The following is a 22,122-nucleotide window of genomic DNA, read 5'->3' on the forward strand; positions in this document are numbered from 1 at the left end:
CGAATGTTTGATTAAGTGTATTATGATAGTGATAAATGAATACTATTTTGCAGGACACTTTGTTGATAAGAGAGCAGATGATAGATAAAGATCTGTTCGTTAACACGAATGCCTACTGTATGAAGTGCTCATTTCACGTTTCACTTTTCGTTCCGTTCCGTGTTCTCGTGTCCTCTAATGAGGTATTTGTCAGATGTGCTCGCCTATAGCGGCCGCCGTACAAATTTTTGACAGCAATATATAGCACACACAAATTGTTATTGTTCGTACTAATTCATTAAATATGTATATAGCGCATTTTATGGTTGTTGTTGTTGTAGTTGTTCTCGAATGTTGCGCATGCGCGCTTTTGACCTGATTCATTCAACGCTTATCAGTAATTGTTTTTTTTTTTTGTTTTTTGTCGCTATCAAGCTCTGTACTCTGTGCAACGCACACCACACGCCATGAGCTTAGAAACAGTGTCAAACTTAGCATATCTTGGCAACAAATGCATCATCATGAGCTTTTTACAACACTAAGATGTCCAAGCCTTGAATTTTATTATTTTTAAATAAATTTTTATTGTTTTTTGTTTACCAAAAAAAAACATTGATAATTGCATATTGTTTTTTAATCTAAAACGGTAAAATCATCTCAGGAAATCTTTACATATGACTAGCTTAAGCTAGCTAATTTAGTAGGTAGTATTCTTTTCTAGTAAATACTAAAATATATCTATAAATTTAAAAATAAAACGAAAAAGTCTCTTGGATGCGAATTCTATGGAAGTAGATTTTTGTGATATTTAAATCTTTGCTGTGAAATACTTGGGGTGTACCTCTGAAAATGCAAGAAATCGATGTTTATCGATTTTGTTTCAAATAGGCTTGAGATGCACAAGCAATAAAGTCATTGGCCATTCATATTTATCAATTTATCTTGAGAAGATTTCGTTGACATAAATATAAACTCAAGTCGCAAAAGAGACCTTCATTGGCTCTTAAATAATGAGAGGCATATAAGGCATACAACGTAAATCTAGATAAGGTCTTTTATACCGGGTCACCGGACGTCTCAACCTAACATTACTTGTGTACACATCCTTTAGTTAATGCGGATATACATTTGTATTAACTTATTTAAACCTACCAGATTTTGTTTCAAGTCTTTGCTATAAGATCAGCCTTGTAGCTCGATGTAACTTCAACTTGTAACTTGAATGGATTACTTAGTAACAGGCGGGACTGATTGAAAAGATCTTATTCGCGAATGACAAATTAATGTTATTTTCTTTTAAACCTTTCTCATTTGCAGCTCACATTACACACTCAGATTGCGCATGCGATTGGTGTCACGTAGCTTAGGAGCCGAGTCCACGTTCGAGTTGCAACAGAGGAGCAGCAGTAGCAGCATCAGCACCACCACCACCTCGAGCAGCCACCAAGCTGGCCACCACAAGCTATCGGCTGGTTGTGGCGCCGGCTGGCAGCCAAAGGAGCGCTGGGAATGTCGTCGTTAGCACCGGCGGAACGGTCAACACGACCGTCAGCACTGGCGGCGGCAGCAATAGCTCCAACAGCGGTGGCCTCAATGTGACCACAATAACAACAACCAGCAGCGGGTCACAGGTGCAATCGTCGTCCGGTGGCCATAGCAATGGCACCACCTACAAAATCGAGATGCTCGACGATGATATGCAGAGTCTCGCGACGGATGATGAAGACGACGATTTGATTAGCAGCGAGGGCAGTTTATATGATGGTGATCTCAATACATTGGCCAACGATGACGTTGCCCATCAGCTGGCGGCTGCTGGGCCAGTGGGCGTGGCAGCGGCCGCTGCCATTGCCAGCTCAAAGAAACGCAAACGACCGCACTGCTTCGAAACGAATCCATCGGTCCGTAAGCGCCAACAGAATCGTCTGCTGCGCAAATTGCGCGGCATCATCTACGAGTTCACCGGGCGTGTGGGCAAGCAGGCGGTGGTGCTGGTGGCTACGCCGGGCAAACCGAATACCAGCTATAAGGTATTCGGGGCCAAGCCGCTGGAAGATGTGCTGCGCAATCTGAAGAACATTGTGATGGATGAGCTGGATAATGCGCTGGCGCAACAGGCGCCGCCGCCGCCGCAAGAGGATCCGTCACTGTTCGAATTGCCTGGCCTTGTTATCGATGGCATACCGACGCCTGTGGAGAAGATGACGCAGGCACAGTTGCGCGCCTTTATACCGCTCATGCTGAAGTATTCAACGGGACGTGGCAAGCCGGGCTGGGGTAGGGAATCGACACGACCGCCATGGTGGCCCAAGGAGTTGCCCTGGGCGAATGTGCGCATGGATGCCCGCTCTGAGGATGACAAGCAGAAGGTGGGTGGGGTGGGTGTTCAAAAGCCGCCCCAAAATTGTGAATCGTGTCTTATTAATCGCCCCATCCTCCCTCCCTCCCAAAAAACAACAAAAACCCACAGATCAGCTGGACACATGCGCTGCGCAAGATTGTGATCAATTGCTACAAATATCACGGACGTGAGGATCTGTTGCCCACATTCGCGGACGATGAGGACAAAGTTAACCAGCTTATCTCACAGTCTGGCGACGAGGATGAGGACATGGAGCAGCTGTCCAACACGCCCACCATACAAACGGTGCAAACGGTCACACCGGCAACAAATACAAACACCAGCCAAGTAAGTATACGCCACGTTGGCAGCCATAGTTAAGGGACAACAAATATTTCGATGCTCCTCAAAAGAAAAATAAAAAGGAATGTTTAATTAATGTTTATACACGGGATTCCATCATAAACACACACAACACATCTTCACCCTTTTCATACTTAACTAATACACACAACATTACATTCACACAACAACAACAACCACATCAACTGCAGCCACAACAGGTGAACGTGGTGAAGATCAACAGCGCTGGCACCGTGATCACAACGCACACGGCGCAATCGAATACGCCGGCGCCAACGATCATCCAGAGCACAAACAATCAGCATGTAACCACAACAGCCACGTTGCCGGCATCCACAAAGATTGAAATCTGCCAGGCACCAGCGCCACAGCAGCAGCAGCAACAACAGCAGCACCACCACCAGCAGCAGCAGCAGCAGCACCACCACCAACACCACCACCACCAGCAGCAGCAGCAGCAGCAGCAGCAGCAACAACAACAACAACAGCACCATCAGCAGCAGCAACAACAGCATCATAGCGGCAATACGGTGCACATACAGGCAGTTAGCCACAGCTCAGGACAGCCGCAGACCATACAGCTGACAACGGCAAGCGGCACGGCGACGGCCACAGCTGTGCCAACAACAGCAGCCGCTGTAAGTGCATCAGCGGCGGCGGCTGCCGCTGCGCAAGCAGCACAGCAACAACAATCGAATGCAGCGCAGACCGTCACCGCCCAACAGATAGCCAATGCCCAAGTTTGCATCGAGCCCATAACGCTGAGCGACGTTGATGTTCGTACTAATCTGTCTGAACTTGTAACTAAACTAGTCAATTTTCAAATTAACGGCTCCCCGAGCCCCCACCCCCTTAAAAGCAGCTGGCTTGGGTATTATGCGCGTGTTTTGCTCTCGCCAAATTTAAGCAAGAGCACCAAAACAAACAAAAACTACATCAAAGATTACATACATATGGCTTAGCAGTTGTTTTTTTTTATAAAAGCTCTAATTCCGAGCGATTGTTCCCATAGAAGACGCAGTAGACCCGTTAGGAGAAAAGTGAAGCTCGCGATTGCAGAATAAGTCCAAGAGATCTTGAAGACAAATTACTTTTTCATCCAACACCTTGTTTTCGATCGATAACTCCCATGGCATCTATTGGATATAGTATTCCGACTGACTGACAAGGGTTTATCACCTCGACTGTTAATGCTGATCTAGAATATATACATATATACTTAATGGGATTGGAGTCACCTCCTTCTATACTTTACACATTTCATGACAGAATTATAAATAAGATTAAGGAAATCCGAATTGGTTGTTTATTATATTAGAGTGCTAGCTAATATTAGAAGACTTCCAGAACCAAGTACCTTTCATGTTATTATCTCAGTTTTCTAGATAGACACTTGGAACCCGAATTTATAAAAACACAATTTTGCATGCATTAGTTTCCACGTAAGTTCCACACTTGTGTGTGAAATTTTCACTACTGAAAAGAAATCAGTTTTCAAATATTTCTCAATATCTTTCAACCATAAATTAAAGTTTTCGAAGTTTTAGTAATTTGCCAATATACCTAATAGGAATACTACTTTTTAATAATTGGATGTCGCGCATAATGCTCAAACCCAGCTATGTTCGTTATGTTGTTTTTTTACCAGTTTAAAATTGTTTATTTTTTTTTACCTTTTGCTTATCGTTATTTATTATTAATTTTTTGCTTTGTTAACTGCATTTTATGAAAATATATTATATTATATGTAAGCAAATATAATTATTAGTTTAAACAACTTTTCTGCTAAAAATTTGATTTTTAAATATTTTTTTTGTTGCTATTTGTTGTTTTTTTTTTTTGTCTTTTCGTTTGCAGCAACATTTAAATATGATTTTCATGCCATGCGCCCCCACAATATAACCCAAACAAAGTACACACACATGTAAATACACTATATTCGGCAACTCGGAACACAATAACAGCAACGACCAACACACATACAACAATTAACACTACACAAAAAAAAAAAAAAAAAGATATAATATCATTTTTTCATATTGCATTGCATTTCTTTTTCATTGTGTTTTTTATAATTCTCTTTGCATATTCAGTTTTTTACTTTTTTGTTGTTTTCTGTTGTGCTGAAGCGCATCCTTAACATTGTGCTGATTATTAACATGCTCTTAACATTCTACTTCTTAACAGTACACCACACAAACTGTGTTGTCGCAAAACGCCGATGGTACTGTATCGCTCATTCAGGTGGATCCTAACAATCCGATCATAACGTTACCGGATGGCACAACGGCACAGGTACAGGGCGTGGCAACGGTAAGTCTTGTAACTTTCGGAAATTAACATTCTTTTGGTGCTGTTGATAAACATTATTGATATATTTTTGCAGCTGCATCAGGGCGAAGGTGGCGCCACAATACAAACGGTGCAAAGCCTCTCCGATGTGAATGGCCATGAGAATATGACCGTGGATCTAACCGAGGCACAGGATGGTCAAATCTTTATTACCACCGAGGATGGGCAAGGTAAGTGCAAATAGAAGTCTGCGCAGCGGGCAGCAAGCACACATCGGACATAACCTAATTTTTGTTGTAACACAATAGGATATCCGGTCTCAGTGAGCAATGTCATATCGGTGCCCGTCTCCATGTACCAGTCCGTGATGGCCAATATGCAGCAGTTACAGACGAATAGCGATGGCACCGTGTGCTTGGCTCCCATGCAGGTAGATAACAGCAACTCATCCAACAGCTCCAATAGCGTTACGCGCAGCAATAGCAACAACAACAATAATAACTGTAGCGGCAGCACGGCTGCTGCGCCAGCTCCGCTGCTGGGCATCTCAGTTATCAACGCTAATGCGGTGGGCCGGCGTATCGCTGGCAGCGGCGCTAGCGTCGCAGCAGCAGTAGCACCAAATGCCGCCCAACAGCAGCCGTTTACATTGCAAGCGCTGCCGGGCACTCGCTTTTACTGGACCGCAAGTCCGGCAAGCGGCAGTGCCAGCAGCAGCAATATGAGTACCGGTGCTAGCTATAATCTCGCCAATAACAATAATAATAGCATGCTTACTAACAACAATAATAACAACAACAACAATAGCATAAAAATGCCAATGCCCATAGTTTTAACAGCACCAGCGACGTCGACTGCGCAGCGGCGTCATGAAACTAACACTTCGCGCAGCGCAACAGCTCAAAAGCGACGAAAGCTTACTAACAGCAGCGCAAGCGCCAGCAGCGGCAACAACAACAGCAATAAAGTTACAAGTTTTCGCAAAAATGCAAAGGATGTAACGGCTGTTGCTGCTGCTGCTGCCGCTGTTGAATCGAGCAGCGCTGCTGCGGCCATACGCTGTGTAGACAGCGCCAGTCTGACAAATGCGACCGGCGCGAATCTGCAGCTTCCAGCTAAAACCATTAAAGAAGAGCATTTGGAATAAACTTGAAGCAGCCACTGTAGCAACACGCACGCACGCACGCACTTGCCACATACATCCCCTCCCTCAATCCAAAGCTAGCTACTATTGCACATATCTAATCTAGTCAAAGCGGCGCTGCATGCACACACACAAACACACGCACGAACCACTTGCCATTTTTACTTACATTTAAACAAACAAACATAGCTGTACATACAAACACACACACACACACACATACATACATACATACATACAAACAAATGCAAACAATTGTGAATGCCGACAAATACCAAAAATCAAAAAGAAAACAACAACATGTTAAGCTTGCAATAATTTGCCTTAGTAATCGATATGTAGCATAATCGATAAGTATACAACAAAATATATATATTTAACACCTTACTAACATCCCCCACACTGAATTTAAAGTGAGCCAAAAATCAAACTTGTTTAATATTGAAACACTGAAACCAAAAAGTTGAAAAAAAAAAACAAACAAAAAAGTTGAAAAAAACAACAACAACAAAAAAAAAGAAGAAAGTATGCATAAAATTGAATTGCCAAGTTCCTAAAACACAACAAATAATTATGCAAAAAATTAGATTTTGTTTATGTTTATTATTTATGTTTTTTAATTTTGTAGTCGCGTTCGTGCTTCAATCCAAAATGTATAAAAATAAAATCGAAACACAAGCCAAATATTAACGTATTTAGTTCAACAATTGATTTCATAATTATTTTCATTATTTTTAATTGACTTTTTTTTTGTGCAATCCATGGAAAATGCTATGCAAATATTTGATTTAGTTTGTTAATAATTATAAGTAGTTGGATTTAGCAAACAGGGAATTTGAATGCTATAGTTTTTAATTGTGTTAAAAAACATTTGTGACGTAATCAAAATTTTTAAAATTAAACACCCAAAACAAACCAAAAAACGGAGAAAAAATATCATAGTCATATTGTTGAACTCGTCCAACGTAGCCAATTTGCATTCAAAATGTAGCAATTAATTAAAAAAAAAAAAAAAAAACAATAACAAAACAAACAAAGAATTGAACCGCCCACATGCCATTTGAGCTAGTTAAAAAAAAAAAAACAAATTAAAAAAATAACTAAAAAAAAATATTGTGTATATTATCAAAGTCATGTGGCCAAAAATGTACGTGCATACAATAATTTTATGTTTATTACAATTATTATTATTACTATTATTATTATTATTATTATTATTGTGTTTAATGTTTTTATTGCTGATTATGTTTATTATTATAATTGTTTTAGAGCAAATTTTAATTATGTGTAAACCAATGCAATGAAGCGAAAACAAAACAAAAATCAAACAAACTTATTGAATAAATTCTTTGTTGTTGTGATTTTATAATTTCAATTCCCCATTCATTTTTTTTATTTATATACTCTATTTAATTTGTTATACAATTTTCTTTTTTAGCAGGTCCTCAATTTTGTTATAGGTCTACAAATTTCCTTGCTTTTTTTTATTTACCTGATTTTTGAGTAAGTATGATTTTTCAATATCTTTATTTTTTGACTGTGTACAAAAAAAAAAAAGGCCAGCGACGAAATGATTAAGACAATCAAGTAGTAACAAGTAGTAACTAAGTTCAATGAAATATGTATTTAAATTATTATGACTAGGTGCATTTATATTGATTTCAATTTTTTGTCTCTTCCGTTTGGCAGGTGGAAAATGGGGATCAGCTGGAAACCATTACCGTTTCGCCAGGCATGCACCAAATGATGATCCAGGGCGGACCTGGCCAGGAGCCGCAGCTAGTGCAGGTGGTCAGCCTGAAGGATGCCACGCTGCTTAGCAAGGCCATGGAGGCCATCAATTCGGGCAACGTCAAGGCCGAGGACACAATCATAATGGAGCAATAGACAAATTGAAATATGGAACTGGCACCGCAATTGGAACTCAACATGAGCTTCAATCATAATCTAGATTGATCACGCATGTAAATGCTTGACTACACACTCATAGAATTAATGCATTTTTTGATATGATTACGCGAATATATATTCTATATTATATATATATATATTATAAATAGTTACTCAAATGATTATATATAGAACATAATCCACGACGCATAAACGAAAATATTTTAGAAGTACCTGAAAGGTGTTGCTAAAACAAAACAAAATGAAAAGCAATTTATCATTTAATTATTTGTTATATTTTCACAACCCAAACCCAAGTTATTTGTGTCGATCTAGTCTATGCAAACAAATGAACAATTCTAGTCTTCAAATATCCAGTCGTAATAAATATAAAATTCTATTTTTCTGTTTCTGTATTTGTACAAACAGTTTTAAATATGTCTTCGCATAGAATAATAATTGAAGAACATGTTAACTTTGGTATACAATTTTTTTTTTTGTAATCTTATTTAGTTTTAAATCAAATTTTCGTCGGCTTAACAAATAGTTAAATTAATATCAATGGAAAACTCTTAATTGAAATAACAGTTTTTGGGGACCCTCCCCACTAGCAAAGGGTACCGTACTTAACGTTTCTGCACGTACTCATATACCTATGCATATACCTAAACAATTTATATATATATTAAATATAAATAAAAAAAAACTATGCAGAGTTACTTGTACGTATGTTATGGGCTTTATCACATTAACTCACTACAATAAATTCTCATTTGCATTCATGCATTAACATCTAGTCATAAAGTTAAATTAAATATATATAAAAACCAAATTATAATTCATCTTAGGCCAAACAAAACTTCAACAGGAAACCCAATGCAATGTAAACAAAAACATCACATTAAATTTAATTATTAACATTAATAAATAAACTGTATACAAAATGTACTCACACTTATTATGTTCCTTCGAAAACTTTGGACCACAACGTACATAGATGAATCCACTTCCATGCCAAATCCTAAGATATATTCTTTAAAGGCTAGTAAACACAACAATATACAAAGAGGGAAAGACAAGGGATATAAGTTGGGATCTTCCCGATCGGATCAGTATGTTATACAGCTTCCATAGGAACGATTGCCCTTGGAATGTTCCAAATGTATACCAGATTTAGGGTCTCAGGCCTATAAAGACGGTTGGACATTGATCACGATTAAAACAATCATTTTCCCGTTGGACACAGCGGGGAACCCCCGAGAACGGGTGATTATCATATGGACAACACTTGTTTAAGCCTTGTGGTTTCTCTTCTTATTGTAGGGGTATACAAAATTTGAAGCTGAAAATTACTTTCACGAGAGAAACCCGAAGCAAATACCATGTATGAAAAACGTGAAAACCCTAAGTTGATTTCAGTTTAGTAAGATAAACTTTATATTGTCATTCATAAAGATGCATTTTTGAGTAGATCAAAGACATTTATATTTACATAATACTTACATTCAATGCCATAACCTAACCTAGAGATCATCGCATGATCAATTTTTCAGCACATTTCAGACAGATTTTTTCTTTTCTTGTTTTGTTCAACTTGTTTTGGAATTGGAATAAAAACAAATGTTTCTTTACTTTATTAACGGTATTTTCATTAATAATTATTGTAATTTATTAATAGATTACAGACTATATAGTTAATGCTAACATCTGTAACGCATTATTATCATTATTTGTTTTTAAAAATTAAATTGTACAAAAAATCTACACAACAACGCAAAAAAGAACACGAAATATATATATATATATATACATTTATATCTATATAAATATATATGTATATACATTATACAGGTGCATGTATAGCATATGTACATATATACATTTATGATGTACGCATGTATGCATGTATAACCCATAAGTGTTTTAAGAGCACAACTCGTCCTAAAAAAACAAAAGGAAAACAAAATTTTACAATTTTTCTCTTAAATTAAGATTAAAGTATATTACGCACTAGAAAAAAACCGAACAAACGAGCGTAAAGTGGAAAAAAAAAATATAAGCCAAAACAATAGCTTCGCAACAAACATACAAACAAATATAATATTAAATAATTATAATAATTATGGTTAATAATAGCTACACAAAAATTTCGCTATTAAACAAAAGGTGCTAACCGATAAGGCAAACCGAAACATGGAAGAGGCGACATCATCGTCGAGCACAAACAATGTTTGCCCGAGCTGTCGATGGGCGCTGGGGGAACTGGGGGTTTGTAATGAAAATTGACTAAACTTGTTGCATACGTGGGGCGGAGCGACGTTGTCAACAAAAATAATAATAATATATATATACATAAAGTTATATACACATGCCACGGTGGGTATATATATATTTATGTATATATATGTAGATAAATAATAAGATAAACTGTGTGTGCCCTATAGCTCAGAGTGCTCAGCAGAAAAACTCCAGTGCGCCTGGCTGGGATGATATTGTTGGCGGCCGATAAATAGTGGGTTTAGTTTTAAATTGAATATATATAACTGCTATTGTGTGTATTATATAATTGAGTATTAATTAATTACATTAGCATTGTATTTTTGCTTTCAACAGTTTGGTTATTGTTTACTGATTATTGTTCAGTCGCCAAGTTTTTCCGTTTTTTTTTTTTTTTTTTTTTTTTTGTAAAATATATTAAAGCTAAAATCTCTCTTCTCTCTGTCTCTCACTCTGTCTCTTTCAGTGTTATGCTATAATTGTGTTTTGTTTCTTGCTTCTTTTTTTTTCGTAGTTTGCAAAAGTTAAAACCTGCTAAATGTTAATGAGTAGATGTTCTCTTAAAAGAATATATGATTTTGTACTCTGATCGCACTGGGTCTTCAAATGGGATTTATTTTTTGGATGGTGTGTTGGTGCGGAAGGAAGGTGGGGTTGGGGGAGTCAAAGCTTCAGCGGTGCACTGAATACTGAGCTATTTGGACTAAATAAATAAACTTTGTAGCTAATCCGAAGGCAAAGGGCGTTGACTTCTCGCATTTCGCAACACTGGCATTCTTGAATTCCCACACTATTTATCGCCGCCGCCGCTCTCACTGGACGTTGTCGTCTGTTTGGTTATCACTGAAACCGGCTGATGCGCCGCTGGCATTTCGGTTGTTTCTGAAGCCGCCTTGTACTCGCTCTTGATGTTGACCAGCAACTGCTTCTGCATCTGATGCTCCAGCATTATGGCATCCATTTGCCGCTCAAACTCCGGCAGCAAGGTGCTGTGCTGCTCTTGCTGTTGCTTGTAGAGCGTTTGCGCATCCTCGCGCATCTTTGACAGCTTGGTGTCTAGGTTACGCAGCGAATTGGACAGCGCTGCTTGCAGCTGGGTTGTCGGCGACGGCAACGGCGACAGCAACGGCGACAGCAACGGCAACGGCAACGACTCCTCTGTTGCTGCTTCTGGCACCTTTGGTGTTGATGTCGGCGACGGCGTCGTCGTCATTAGCCTCTGCAACACACTGACGCGCGGCGATGCTGCTGGTGGCGGGGATGCATTGCTATTAACGTCGTCCGGCAGCTCCAGGCTGCTCGCACTCGCCGGCGACAATGTGGAGCTTTCACTTAAGCTATAGCTCAACTGGCGTATGACGCCGCCATTGGCTTCGCTGCGCTCCCGCTGCTCCTGCTGCATCTTTTGCTGCTGCTGCTGCTGCTGGTACTGAAGATTGCGCGCCGATGTCACGTTGACGACATTAACGGATTTGGATATTGAGTTCTTGACGTGACCCGGGGCCGGCGGTACTAGAGCCAACTGTGCCGGCGATGGCGCCTGCTCCTCCAACGTCAGCGTCGTGTTGCTCGAGGCGGGCGAACTGCAGCAGATATCTTCCATGGTATCCATGTTGATATCACCATTCGACGCATCCGGACTGCCATTGACACCAACACCATTCGCGCTCTTTTGCAGATTCTCAATTAGATACAGCACAATGCGCTCCAGCTGTTGTGGCGCCCTCGATGCAGGCAGATCGGGACTGGTATGCGTAGGTATATCGGCCTTGATAATGGTCGAGAATTTGTTCTTCATCTCCTGCACCTTCCGCTTGCCAGCCTGCTCGTCCAGCAGCGTATTGACGCACAGAAACGAGTGCACCTTGTTGCTGCTCTTGTCAACCTCGAGGAAACCCTTCGATTGCAGGTATATGAAGTGACCATTCCGGGACAACAGGCGATAGCAGCTCTCACCATAATCGCTATTGCAGTCATACATTTGCCTCAGCGCGACAATTACCCAGCGCACATCATCCAAATGCATAAAGCTGAACGGGCTCAAGTTGCGAACCTACGAACAACAAATGCACACATATACATATATTAGTTAAAACAAATGCGCAATAAGTTATTATAGTTATTACTAATATGTACTAACTACAGCTATATCTATATCTATATATATATGTTATGTATGTTTTGTAAATGCGGTAAGAAATATGAATACATATGCATGGATTATTCGCCCCTCTATTATACACTTATATGTCATATTCCTGTTCTGACCTCGAGCTGCGTTTATGTAGTCAACTATGTCTGTTTGTTAATCAAAAATTGCAAGCTCAGCGACAATAAGAGCTGTCTACATAGACACAGCAAGTTCAATGCAGATTCTCTGTTCAGATGCACGCACATTAAGTTTATTTAACATATTTTATCGCAAATCCCTCCTAGATTTTGACCTTCTATGCAATTGTCATCAGTTTAAGTAATTCAATGCTATATTTGATAACTGTTCTCACTGCCTATCTCTATCGTTCTCTTAATTTACTGTTATCTCTGTTGCCTTCGAGCGAAGACCTAAATATCGCCTTTCTATGCGATTTTCATGTGCTTAAGCAAATCGATGTCATTGGCATGTACATATTTGAAATAGTGATATTTATTAAGGTTTCTTTCATATCAATCGATCCTAAAAGCGTGCATATGTTTGTATGTAGTTGCCTGCAAATTAGAATGATTCGTTGCCAGTGTTGATTCTAATGTGCGAAAAATGCGAACTTCACGAAGCTCTATTCTTCTGCACGACAAATACAAATCCAATGCATATATACAATAATTAATATGTAATGATTTCGATTGGCTAATTTGATGGGGTTTTTCAAAAGTCTTCAAATACAAAAAGGCGAGCATACAAACAAACAAAAAATGTTCAAATTTAAGGCGTCAAATGCATGGCCAATGGAAATTATAATGTAGAAACTAGAAAGTTATTTTCAAAAGTTCTTGTTTGCCAGCGACGACTGTGCTTGTGCAAATAAATTGACATTGACATGCAATTAATAATACAGTTGAGTAAAGTACACAAGGTTAGGGGGCGGGCCACTCACCTCATCCTTCATGTAGCCCGCCACAATGCCAATGCGCTGATCACAGTCAATGATGCTGCCATCGATGAGATGGCGCGTGCGGTACTCCAGCTGATACGGCTCCGGCTGGCGGCACAGGAGGCTCAGGCAGGAGGAATCCTCGCGCATTACGCGTGCCATGGCCACCAGGACGATGTCGTTGCCGCTGATGCCGTGCAGCGCCGCCTGCGCAATCGCATCGTGTTGCGGCAGGCAGGGCGGCGTTAATGTCGCTGCTGATGTCGTCGATGCTGGCACCGTGCCTGCTGCGGCTGCTGCTGCGGCGGCGGCTAGCATATTGTTATTACGCGAGCGCCTTATCAGCTGCGATACGATTGGATAATTGGCGGCCGCCCCGCCCGTTACCGATGAGTCGCTGCGCCGAAAGCAACCGTCAATTTTGACCACCTCATAGTGACGCGTCGCCTCGGCCCGGGTCGAAGCACGCGCCAGCCGCACCGTGAAGCAGCGACGATCGGCACGCAGACGCTCATCGATGGCCGCCATATGGGCGATTGTTTGGGGGCTGGGCGTACGTGTACGCTCCAGATCCTGCTCCAGTTCATCATCACCATCATTATTGTCATCATCGTCGCTGGCCGACGTTGACTGCGACTGTGAGTGCGACTGCGAGTGCTGTTTACGTCGTTGCTGATAAAAGAGCGTCTCGATGTCACGTGGTATTAGCTGTTGACGCAACAACGCCTGATCATCGGGATGCGTTATCTGCAGCAGATTCTGTCCATATAAATCCGACTGGCAATGGCCCAGCAGCTGTTCCACGCTCCCAGACACAAGCACTATCTGCCCATTGCAGGTGAGGGTGAGAAAAAAGCTGTCGAGCAACTGCATCAACGTATCCGTTAATTGCGGCGTATCGCCAGCGATGACACCGTTACCATTGCCTCCACTTCCGCTAGAATCTCCACCTCTGCCGCCGCCCTTCACATTCAGCCTGCGTCGACGTCGTGTCGCCGACTTGCCAAATACGTACTGCAGCCTGAGTCCGTGTGTGGCAAAGCGCAGCACCGCGGTCTTATCCAGTCGCCGCGTTGATTCGGCCGCATGCGGCACCATTGTGGCCAGCTCCTGTATGCTGGCATTGAGCTTGTCCCGCCGCTGCTTTTCGGCCAGATTGCGCGCCTCCCTTCCATTTGAAGCGCCGCTGGCGTCGTTTGTCTCACTATCGGCGACGGCTACTGTCATAACTGCGACGCAGCCGCTGCCGCCGCCGCTGCCGTTTGCCGTGGCTGCAACTACTGCTGCCATTGTGTTTGTGTTTGTGTCGGGTGTGTGTGTGTCTGTGTGTGTGTGTGTGAGTGTAGGCGCTGCTTTTGTTATGGATGTAAATCGTTAGCTTGTTTTGATTTTGATTCTTACGTTTACGTGTTAAACGGCTTCCCAATTCGCTTTTCTCCATGCATTTGGTGTTTTATTTGATTTGTATTTTTATTTTCTTCCTATTATTATTTTTAATTGGCGCGCTGCGGAAAATTGTCACTCTCCATAACTTAGCGGCCGATGCCGATGCCGTTGCCTCTCTGCGCTCGGCTCTGTTTGCGTTTTTCGTTAATAATTTTGAGTTTTTTTTTGTTGCTATTTCTTTAAAGTTTTCAAGGTCTCGCTTGCCGTGTTGTTGTTGTTGTTGTTGTTGTTGTTTTTGTTGCTTCTCTTGCTGCTGCTGCTGCTGTTAACCACCTTTGGGCTATGCGCGCGGCCCCCTCCCTCTGTCCACTCACTCTCTGGCAGCGTATGTTATTTTCCGTTTTATGGAATTTTTTTGATTGCGTTGCGAATCTCAATCTCCTTTGCGTTGTGGCTCTAGCTCCGTTGTTTTTGTTGTTGTTATTGTTTTCGTTGTTGTTTTTGTTATTGTTGGTCTTACCGTACAGCGTAGACCAGTTGCAAGCGGATCAATGGAAGGTACGTACAATTACATAGAACATCGCACGCACTATTTTGTTTATATTAGTGATTAATTGTTTATTAAACAATTATGTAGCTCAGCGACATTTGGGGCAAAAAACACATATCGATACATCGATATGCGCGCACTCCTATCGGATTCCACGACAGGACAGTTCAAATAGTTCCGTCTGACTACAGCAAGCTACAATTATTGCGTGAAATATACGACAATATTTTAAAAAAAATTTACAATTATATGCATGTATACTTTACATAGTCGAGAAACCATTTCCACTAAATTTAACAATCACGTCATAGGGTCAGATCCGTTTCACCTGTGAACCAGCTCAAAACGATGACATCACGACTCCGATAATAATTCCAATGAACACGAACTCACACACGCCTAATCATCGTGTGTGATTCTTCCTCTTTCCCTAGCTCCACACTTGGCACATTTGCCAGCTGTGCACGTGAAAGCCGCCGCCGCAGCAGCAGCACCGACAACGTAAACGTAAACTATTCATGTTTGCTGATCATAGTGCTTGCGAATTTTAGATAATTTTAGTCCATTATACAGCAGGTAACCTGTCATCTACACCCTACACAGACATGTCCAAGGCCAAAGGCAAGAAGAAGGAACGCTTCGATGAGGAAGAGGAACAGCCAGAGAAAGTGAGTGCAAACGAAAAGAAAAATGCGTCAAAGAAGGGCAAAAAGGGAAAACGTGCTGGAGGTGGCGGCGGCGATTCCAGCGATAACGAATCCCTTACTGCCAGCAAGTTGTCCAATGTTGACGCAGATGATCTGGAAAGCGTGAAGTCCTCGCAAAGCAAACAGCAGCAGCAGCAGAAGAAGGCTGGCAAAAAGGGGAAGAAGGGGAAACGAAACGACGATTGGAGTGAGGATGAGCAGCCTGCGAAGCCCCTGGCAAAAGCAGACAGCGATGGCTCCGATGAAGAAACGGCGCCCGTTGCTAAGCCAGCTCCCAAGAAGCAACAGCAACAGACCAAGAAAAGTAAAAAGAACAACAAGAAGAAGGCGAATGATGGTTTCAGCGATGATGATGATGATGAAGATGACAAGGATAATATAAATGGTGAAAATGAGGAAGAAGATGAGGAGGAGGAAGAGGTGGTGGTAGCTATAGCCAAGCCGGCAACCAAGAAATCCAAAAAGAAGCAGCAGCTTAAAAATAAATTTGCGATGAGTGACGATGATGATGATGATGACGACCTGGAGGACAACAAGGATGCAGAAGATCTGGATGAGGATGAGCCAGAACTTGAAACGGCCAAGCCAGCAGGAAAGAAATCTAAGAAGCAGCAGCAAGATCAAAAGAACAAATTCGAAATGAGCGACAATGACGACGACGAGGAGGAAATCGAGGATGTGCAGCTGCTCGCGGCGGAGCCAATACCTGAACCTAAGAAAGAAGAGAAGCTAACTGAAAAGATTGCTGCCATCACGCTGAAAGAAACCGAACCCGAACCAGAGCCAGAGGAGCCAGCGACCACGCCCAAGTCCGAAGAGTCAACGGAAGCAGTTGCTGAATCCAAAGACAGCAAGGAAAAGAAAATCACGCATAAGGAGAAAAAGAAGCAAAAGAAACAACAGGAATACGAAAGGCAAATGGAGCTAATGACGAAAAAGGGCGGCGCCGGCCACTCGGATCTAGACAATAATTTCACCATGTCGCAGGTGCAGAAAAGCGCTGGCCAACAGGCAGCCCTTGAGCATGCCGTGGATATCAAAATTGAGAACTTCACGATATCGGCCAAAGGTGAGTGCATTTTAATTTCACAAGTTATGCAATTCTTAAATGAATCATATTTTCACCCTTTTGCCAGGCAATGATCTATTTGTGAATGCCAATTTGCTGATTGCCCATGGACGTCGCTATGGCCTGGTGGGTCCCAACGGTCACGGCAAGACAACGCTGCTCCGACACATAGCTACACGCGCGTTCGCAATACCGCCCAACATTGATGTGCTGCTGTGCGAACAGGAGGTGGTTGCCACTGACAAGACAGCCATTGATACAATTCTGGAGGCAGATGTCAAGCGTACCAAGATGCTGAAGAAGAGCGAAGAGCTAGAGAAACAATTCGCCGATGGCGATATGAGCGTTCAAGAGGAGCTGAACGATACATTTGCCGAGCTGAAAGCCATTGGTGCCTACTCGGCCGAGGCAAGAGCGCGTCGTATTCTGGCCGGTCTGGGCTTCAGCAAGGAGATGCAGGATCGCCCCACAAATAAATTCTCTGGTGGCTGGAGAATGCGTGTCTCACTCGCACGTGCCCTCTATTTGGAGCCAACGTTGTTGATGTTGGACGAACCGACCAATCATTTGGATTTGAATGCGGTCATTTGGCTGGATAACTATTTGCAGGGGTGGAAGAAGACGTTGTTGATTGTATCCCACGACCAGAGTTTCTTGGACAATGTATGCAACGAGATAATACATCTGGACCAAAAGAAGCTGTTCTACTACAAGGGCAACTACTCCATGTTTAAAAAGATGTACGTGCAGAAGCGACGCGAGATGATCAAGGAGTATGAGAAGCAAGAGAAGCGACTGCGCGAGCTGAAGGCCCATGGCCAGTCCAAGAAGGCGGCTGAGAAGAAACAAAAAGAATCGCTTACACGCAAACAGGAAAAGAACAAGACGAAGACTCAGAAACAGGAAGAGGAAGATGGTCCTCAGGAACTACTGGCCCGACCCAAGGAGTATATTGTCAAATTCCGTTTCCCGGAACCATCGCAGCTCCAGCCGCCCATTCTGGGCGTGCACAATGTGACGTTTGCTTTCGAGGGCCACAAGCCTTTGTTTGTTAAAGCTGATTTTGGCATAGATCTGACCAGTCGCGTTGCTATTGTGGGGCCCAATGGCGTGGGCAAATCCACGTTCCTCAAGCTGCTGCTCGGTGAACTGGAGCCGCAAGAGGGCGAGCAGCGCAAGAATCATCGCCTGCATGTGGGACGCTTCGATCAGCATTCGGGCGAGCATTTGACTGCAGAAGAATCCGCTGCTGAATATCTGCAGCGTCTATTTAATTTACCTCACGAGAAGGCCCGCAAGGCGCTGGGCTCCTTTGGCCTCGTCAGCCACGCGCACACCATCAAAATGAAGGATCTATCTGGCGGTCAGAAGGCGCGCGTTGCTCTCGCCGAACTGTGCCTTAGTGCGCCCGATGTCCTCATTCTCGATGAGCCGACCAATAATCTGGACATTGAATCGATCGATGCCCTGGCCGAGGCCATCAACGAGTATGAGGGCGGCGTCATCATAGTCTCTCACGACGAACGTCTCATACGCGAAACAGGCTGTACACTCTATGTCATCGAGGACCAGACAATTAACGAGATTGATGGCGAGTTTGATGATTACCGCAAGGAGGTTCTCGACTCCCTTGGCGAGGTGGTCAACAATCCCAGCGTGGTAGCCAATGCAGCTGTGCTGCAATAGCCAACGAATGAATTGGTCTCGTTCTCTTTAATTGTTGAAAATAACTTCACTAGATAGCCTTTTTTATATGTGGGCCACAGATCCCAATAAAGCAAGTACATAATGTTGAACTATTTGGAAAATAATTACGTGTTTATTTGAAAAAAAAAAAAAACGAAAAGAATGGACTTAAACCTAGTTGGACGCTGCGGGCTAAGCGGCTTAGGGAACCCTTACTTAGCCATGCCGATAGAACTGCTTCACATTGTTCAGCAGCTGGGTCATCGCGTTGTAGCTATCCGTGTCAAAGTCAATGTTGTCGCCGCCAAATTCAATAACCTGCGAATCAATTGAGATTATAGCGAGAATTTCGTCAGACATCAGCTCCACTTACCTCTTTGGCGCGTATGGCGTCGCCAGCATTTGGAATGCCTATAACCTCCACCCAGGCGCCCTGGGCAGCGCCTAGCTCGCTGGGTAGGCTAATGCGCAGCTTCTGGTTATCCGTGCTGACGCCCATTAGCGTCGTCCCGGCAACGCTCTCCACGCGCACCATAATGCTGACGGTTTGGCCGGCAAACTGTTTCAGCATGCCGCCATTAACAAGAGTACGGGGCTCAAAGGGAACATTCATGTTTGCAATCACAATATAAGTTTTGATACAAATTAAACGACCAACAAATGCAAATGCGTCGCTCAGCGAGAAAATAGCGCGTAAAAGTCAAGGAAAGCAGCTAAGACTAGGCAAATATCGATTGCATTTCGATAACTTTAGCGCAATATCGAAATGTGACATTAAAACCGAGAAAGGTGGCAACAATTTTAAAATTCGAATTGCCTTTTTTTTGTAATGAAAATTTAGTTTTATAATTGGCAGCCATTGTATTATATAACGCATGTATATGTTAAGCTGATGCTCCATGAAGTTTCAAGAACATTAGCTTCGATAGCTTTAGCGCAATATCGAAGTGTGACATTAAAACCGAGAAAGGTGGCAACAATTTTGAAATTCTAATTGGCTATTTTTTGTAATGAAAATTTAGCTTTATAATTCACAGCCATTGCACTATATAACGTATATGTTTATCTGGCGCTCCATTATGTCTCAACAACGTTTGATTAAATTAAAAATAGCATTTATATGTATTTAAAGCAAAATCGAGTTACAACACAGTTGACAAAAATAATACTCTTAATAATACTCTTAATTTTTATTAAGTAAGGCCCCATCTGTTGATTAAATCTACAAACGCTTTCGCAGCTTTAGAGTACGATAGAACGAACCCACCTCCTTTGGCAGAATGGAGGAGCGTGCAGCAGGCTCAATGGATTTCTCAAATGTATTGTACGTATCATCGTGAGCGATCTCGACGACCAAATTCTCATCGTTATCGTCACTGGACGGCGGCTCTACGCAAATATCCGGCGGTGGCAGTTTAGTCCGCTCCCTTTTGGCCGTGTGGCCCATGCTGCGTCTTCCCAAGCCCGAGCTGCGTCGTAGCGTGTTTTCCAGCACACGCACCTTCCTGATATGCGGCTTCAGTGTCTTCTGCGTAACAGCCACTGGACGTGGAACGGACATTCGCAATGCCGGGGATGCTTTCAAGCAGCTCAACGTCTTCATCAGATTCCGCTTGGCATTTGGTGTCAACACCTTAACGCCATTACCAGAAAGGGGCAACTTTCTCTTGTGCAAATTGCCGGTGGTTTTCGCCGCCGAACTTGTCATAGAAGACATCTTTAAATTGGACGGAGTCTTGCGCAATGACATCGTTGATGCAGACAATGCTGACGTGTTCCTTAGCGACAAAGGTGTGCGTGGAGCCATCGATCCGGGTGCAGCCGGTGGCAACATCTTGCCGTGAGTTGATGGAGTTGTTCCTCCCTGTTTCCGAGCAGAACTCTGCAGCTCCTTGGCCTGGCGAAGTCGCACCCAATCGTTGGCCATATGCTCCAATATGTTCTCCCCATGGACCAGAAACGGCGATTTATGGCGCATCTCATAGGCCTGCACCAATTCGGTAATTTGCTGCTCTATCTTTGGCAGCTTAGTGCCTATAGCCTTGCGCTCCCGTTCCTCCTTTAGAAGCTGTCCGCCGCGATTGTTGAAGCGATTGGGTTCGTTGGCCTTGGCCTCTAGCGCCTCCATACGTGCCCAGAACTCGGCGCGACTAGCAAAGAGCTCAAATATCTCCTTGTTGCTATTATAAAAACTCTTAAGATCATCCAGTTCCAGCTCATGCAGCTCCAGTAAATCCTCGTTGTACCACTCATTGTAAAAGTTGGAAAAGCGTTTGCGCTCCTGCTGTGATTTCAGTGTCAAATCCCACCACTTTTGAATCTCCACTCGCAGCTGCTCGATGAAGGTCTTCAGGTTCTGACGACGCAGCTCCTGGCAGCGCTGCAGCTCCTCTTTGAGCACATCATAGGTCGCCTGTGTATACTCTTCGGCCTCGCGAACTCTGCGCATTGCAAACTCGTCCGATTCCTGCAGACGCTCCCAAAGCACGTGGATCTTCTCGCGCATATCGTCGATCCGTTCGCGCAGTTCTAGCACCTGCGCGGCGAATTCTTTCTGCATGAAACGCAGCTTTTCGAAGATATTTGGAGTCAGGCTCTGGTTTGCCTGGCTGAGCAAATGCTCTTCAGCGGCTGTGTCCGGCCGTATACCGAGCAGCCTCATGTCCTGCTTAATTTGGCTACGCAGCTGGAATAGCTCTTCCATGCGGCGCGTGCGCTCTGCTCGCAGATGCTCGAGGTGTTTACAGAAGGATGACATTTCTTCCGGCTTTGGCAGTGGATCGGCCAGCAGCGGCAGCGGCAACTCACCCAGTTCTTCGCACAGCTGATCCTGCTGTAGAAGCAGCTCACATATCTCAGCGCGACGTATGCGCAGCTCCTCCCGCAAATGCTCAATACTCTTGTCTAGCTTTTGCAGCCAGACATCCAGCGGCATCTCCTCTGGCTTCTCGCCAATATCCAGAGTCCTGTGCAGCAGGCGCCTCAAATCTGCGGCCTCTGCTTGCAGTCCACTGATATCGTCCTTGATTAGCTGCTCCTTCTCATTTGATTCTGTCAGCAGGTCGCTGTAGAAATTTTTAACGCGGTCGTTTAGTTTGCTCTTAAGTATTAGACAATATTCCTCATCAAACATATACGACCACTTGCTGAATAAACGATCGACATGATCGCTGGTAACAGCCAGAATATCTGATTTTTGTGTTTGCTCAGTCATTATTTTAAGTCATTAATTGTTATTGTTATGAAAATTGCAAAGTGCAGTCAAAAGGAGACGCCAACATCAATTGAATGTTTCGGTAAATTTAAAACACAAATAAATGTTGCCACCTTTTCAAAATACTATCGGTTA

General features: G+C 43.0%; 5 protein-coding genes across 9 annotated transcripts; 2 read left to right on the forward strand and 3 right to left on the reverse strand.

Moving 5' to 3' along the window:
- Positions 1–1,367: 1,367 nt before the first annotated feature.
- On the forward strand, positions 1,368–8,957 carry ewg (DNA-binding protein Ewg). 4 transcript variants are annotated; one of them, XM_064681092.1, is made up of 7 exons: positions 1,372–2,348; positions 2,450–2,668; positions 2,875–3,459; positions 4,871–4,996; positions 5,070–5,205; positions 5,284–5,405; positions 7,809–8,957. In XM_064681092.1, exons 1-7 carry the CDS (start codon positions 1,662–1,664, stop codon positions 8,004–8,006), a joined length of 2,073 nt encoding a protein of 690 aa, XP_064537162.1. In that variant the 5' UTR covers positions 1,372–1,661; the 3' UTR covers positions 8,007–8,957. The 4 variants fall into 4 exon arrangements, with proteins under 4 accessions (XP_064537163.1, XP_064537164.1, XP_064537161.1 ...); XM_064681093.1 differs by lacking the exon at positions 7,809–8,957 and having other exon boundaries at positions 1,368–2,348; positions 5,284–7,159; XM_064681094.1 differs by lacking the exon at positions 7,809–8,957 and having other exon boundaries at positions 1,368–2,348; positions 2,875–3,321; positions 5,284–7,159.
- Positions 8,958–10,657: 1,700 nt separating this feature from the next.
- On the reverse strand, positions 10,658–15,417 carry Met (Methoprene-tolerant). 2 transcript variants are annotated; one of them, XM_064681089.1, is made up of 3 exons: positions 14,777–15,417; positions 13,379–14,697; positions 10,658–12,339 (listed from the first exon to the last, which is right to left on the reverse strand). In XM_064681089.1, exons 1-3 carry the CDS (start codon positions 14,814–14,816, stop codon positions 11,077–11,079), a joined length of 2,622 nt encoding a protein of 873 aa, XP_064537159.1. In that variant the 5' UTR covers positions 14,817–15,417; the 3' UTR covers positions 10,658–11,076. The 2 variants fall into 2 exon arrangements, with proteins under 2 accessions (XP_064537159.1, XP_064537160.1); XM_064681090.1 differs by having other exon boundaries at positions 13,379–15,417.
- Positions 15,418–15,587: 170 nt separating this feature from the next.
- On the forward strand, positions 15,588–18,898 carry LOC135427552 (ATP-binding cassette sub-family F member 1). The gene is made up of 3 exons (XM_064681087.1): positions 15,588–15,818; positions 15,873–17,087; positions 17,155–18,898. The coding sequence occupies exons 2-3, from the start codon at positions 15,917–15,919 to the stop codon at positions 18,771–18,773; spliced, it is 2,790 nt and encodes a 929-aa protein (XP_064537157.1). The 5' UTR covers positions 15,588–15,818; positions 15,873–15,916; the 3' UTR covers positions 18,774–18,898.
- Positions 18,610–19,491, reverse strand: RPA3 (Replication protein A3). The gene is made up of 2 exons (XM_064681100.1): positions 19,147–19,491; positions 18,610–19,091 (listed from the first exon to the last, which is right to left on the reverse strand). Exons 1-2 carry the CDS (start codon positions 19,384–19,386, stop codon positions 18,990–18,992), a joined length of 342 nt encoding a protein of 113 aa, XP_064537170.1. The 5' UTR covers positions 19,387–19,491; the 3' UTR covers positions 18,610–18,989.
- A 375-nt stretch (positions 19,492–19,866) lies between these two features.
- Positions 19,867–22,039, reverse strand: LOC135427558 (protein regulator of cytokinesis 1-like). The gene has a single exon (XM_064681097.1). It carries the CDS (start codon positions 21,985–21,987, stop codon positions 19,996–19,998), a length of 1,992 nt encoding a protein of 663 aa, XP_064537167.1. The 5' UTR covers positions 21,988–22,039; the 3' UTR covers positions 19,867–19,995.
- Between the last annotated feature and the right edge of the window lie 83 nt (positions 22,040–22,122).

Source organism: Drosophila montana, unplaced genomic scaffold (assembly GCF_035044405.1).
Source record: "Drosophila montana isolate Dmon_TW-CO22-7 unplaced genomic scaffold, ASM3504440v1 contig_2178_1, whole genome shotgun sequence".
Classification (NCBI taxonomy): Eukaryota; Metazoa; Arthropoda; class Insecta; order Diptera; family Drosophilidae; genus Drosophila; species Drosophila montana.

Bases quoted from the DNA above. Each gene is read 5' to 3' on its own strand.
- LOC135427552 (XM_064681087.1), top strand. From the start codon at position 15,917: ATGTCCAAGGCCAAAGGCAAGAAGAAGGAACGCTTCGATGAGGAAGAG. The intron at 17,088-17,154 runs GTGAGTGCATTT...CCCTTTTGCCAG, and splicing joins CTTCACGATATCGGCCAAAG to GCAATGATCTATTTGTGAAT.
- ewg (XM_064681091.1), top strand. From the start codon at position 1,662: ATGCTCGACGATGATATGCAGAGTCTCGCGACGGATGATGAAGACGAC. The intron at 2,669-2,874 runs GTAAGTATACGC...CATCAACTGCAG, and splicing joins CAAATACAAACACCAGCCAA to CCACAACAGGTGAACGTGGT. The intron at 4,997-5,069 runs GTAAGTCTTGTA...ATATTTTTGCAG, and splicing joins AGGTACAGGGCGTGGCAACG to CTGCATCAGGGCGAAGGTGG.
- LOC135427558 (XM_064681097.1), bottom strand. From the start codon at position 21,987: ATGACTGAGCAAACACAAAAATCAGATATTCTGGCTGTTACCAGCGAT.
- RPA3 (XM_064681100.1), bottom strand. From the start codon at position 19,386: ATGAATGTTCCCTTTGAGCCCCGTACTCTTGTTAATGGCGGCATGCTG. The intron at 19,092-19,146 runs GTAAGTGGAGCT...ATTGATTCGCAG, and splicing joins ACGCCATACGCGCCAAAGAG to GTTATTGAATTTGGCGGCGA.
- Met (XM_064681089.1), bottom strand. From the start codon at position 14,816: ATGGAGAAAAGCGAATTGGGAAGCCGTTTAACACGTAAAC. The intron at 14,698-14,776 runs GTAAGAATCAAA...ACACACACACAG, and splicing joins AAGCCGTTTAACACGTAAAC to ACACACACACACCCGACACA. The intron at 12,340-13,378 runs GTGAGTGGCCCG...TGTTGTTCGTAG, and splicing joins CGGGCTACATGAAGGATGAG to GTTCGCAACTTGAGCCCGTT.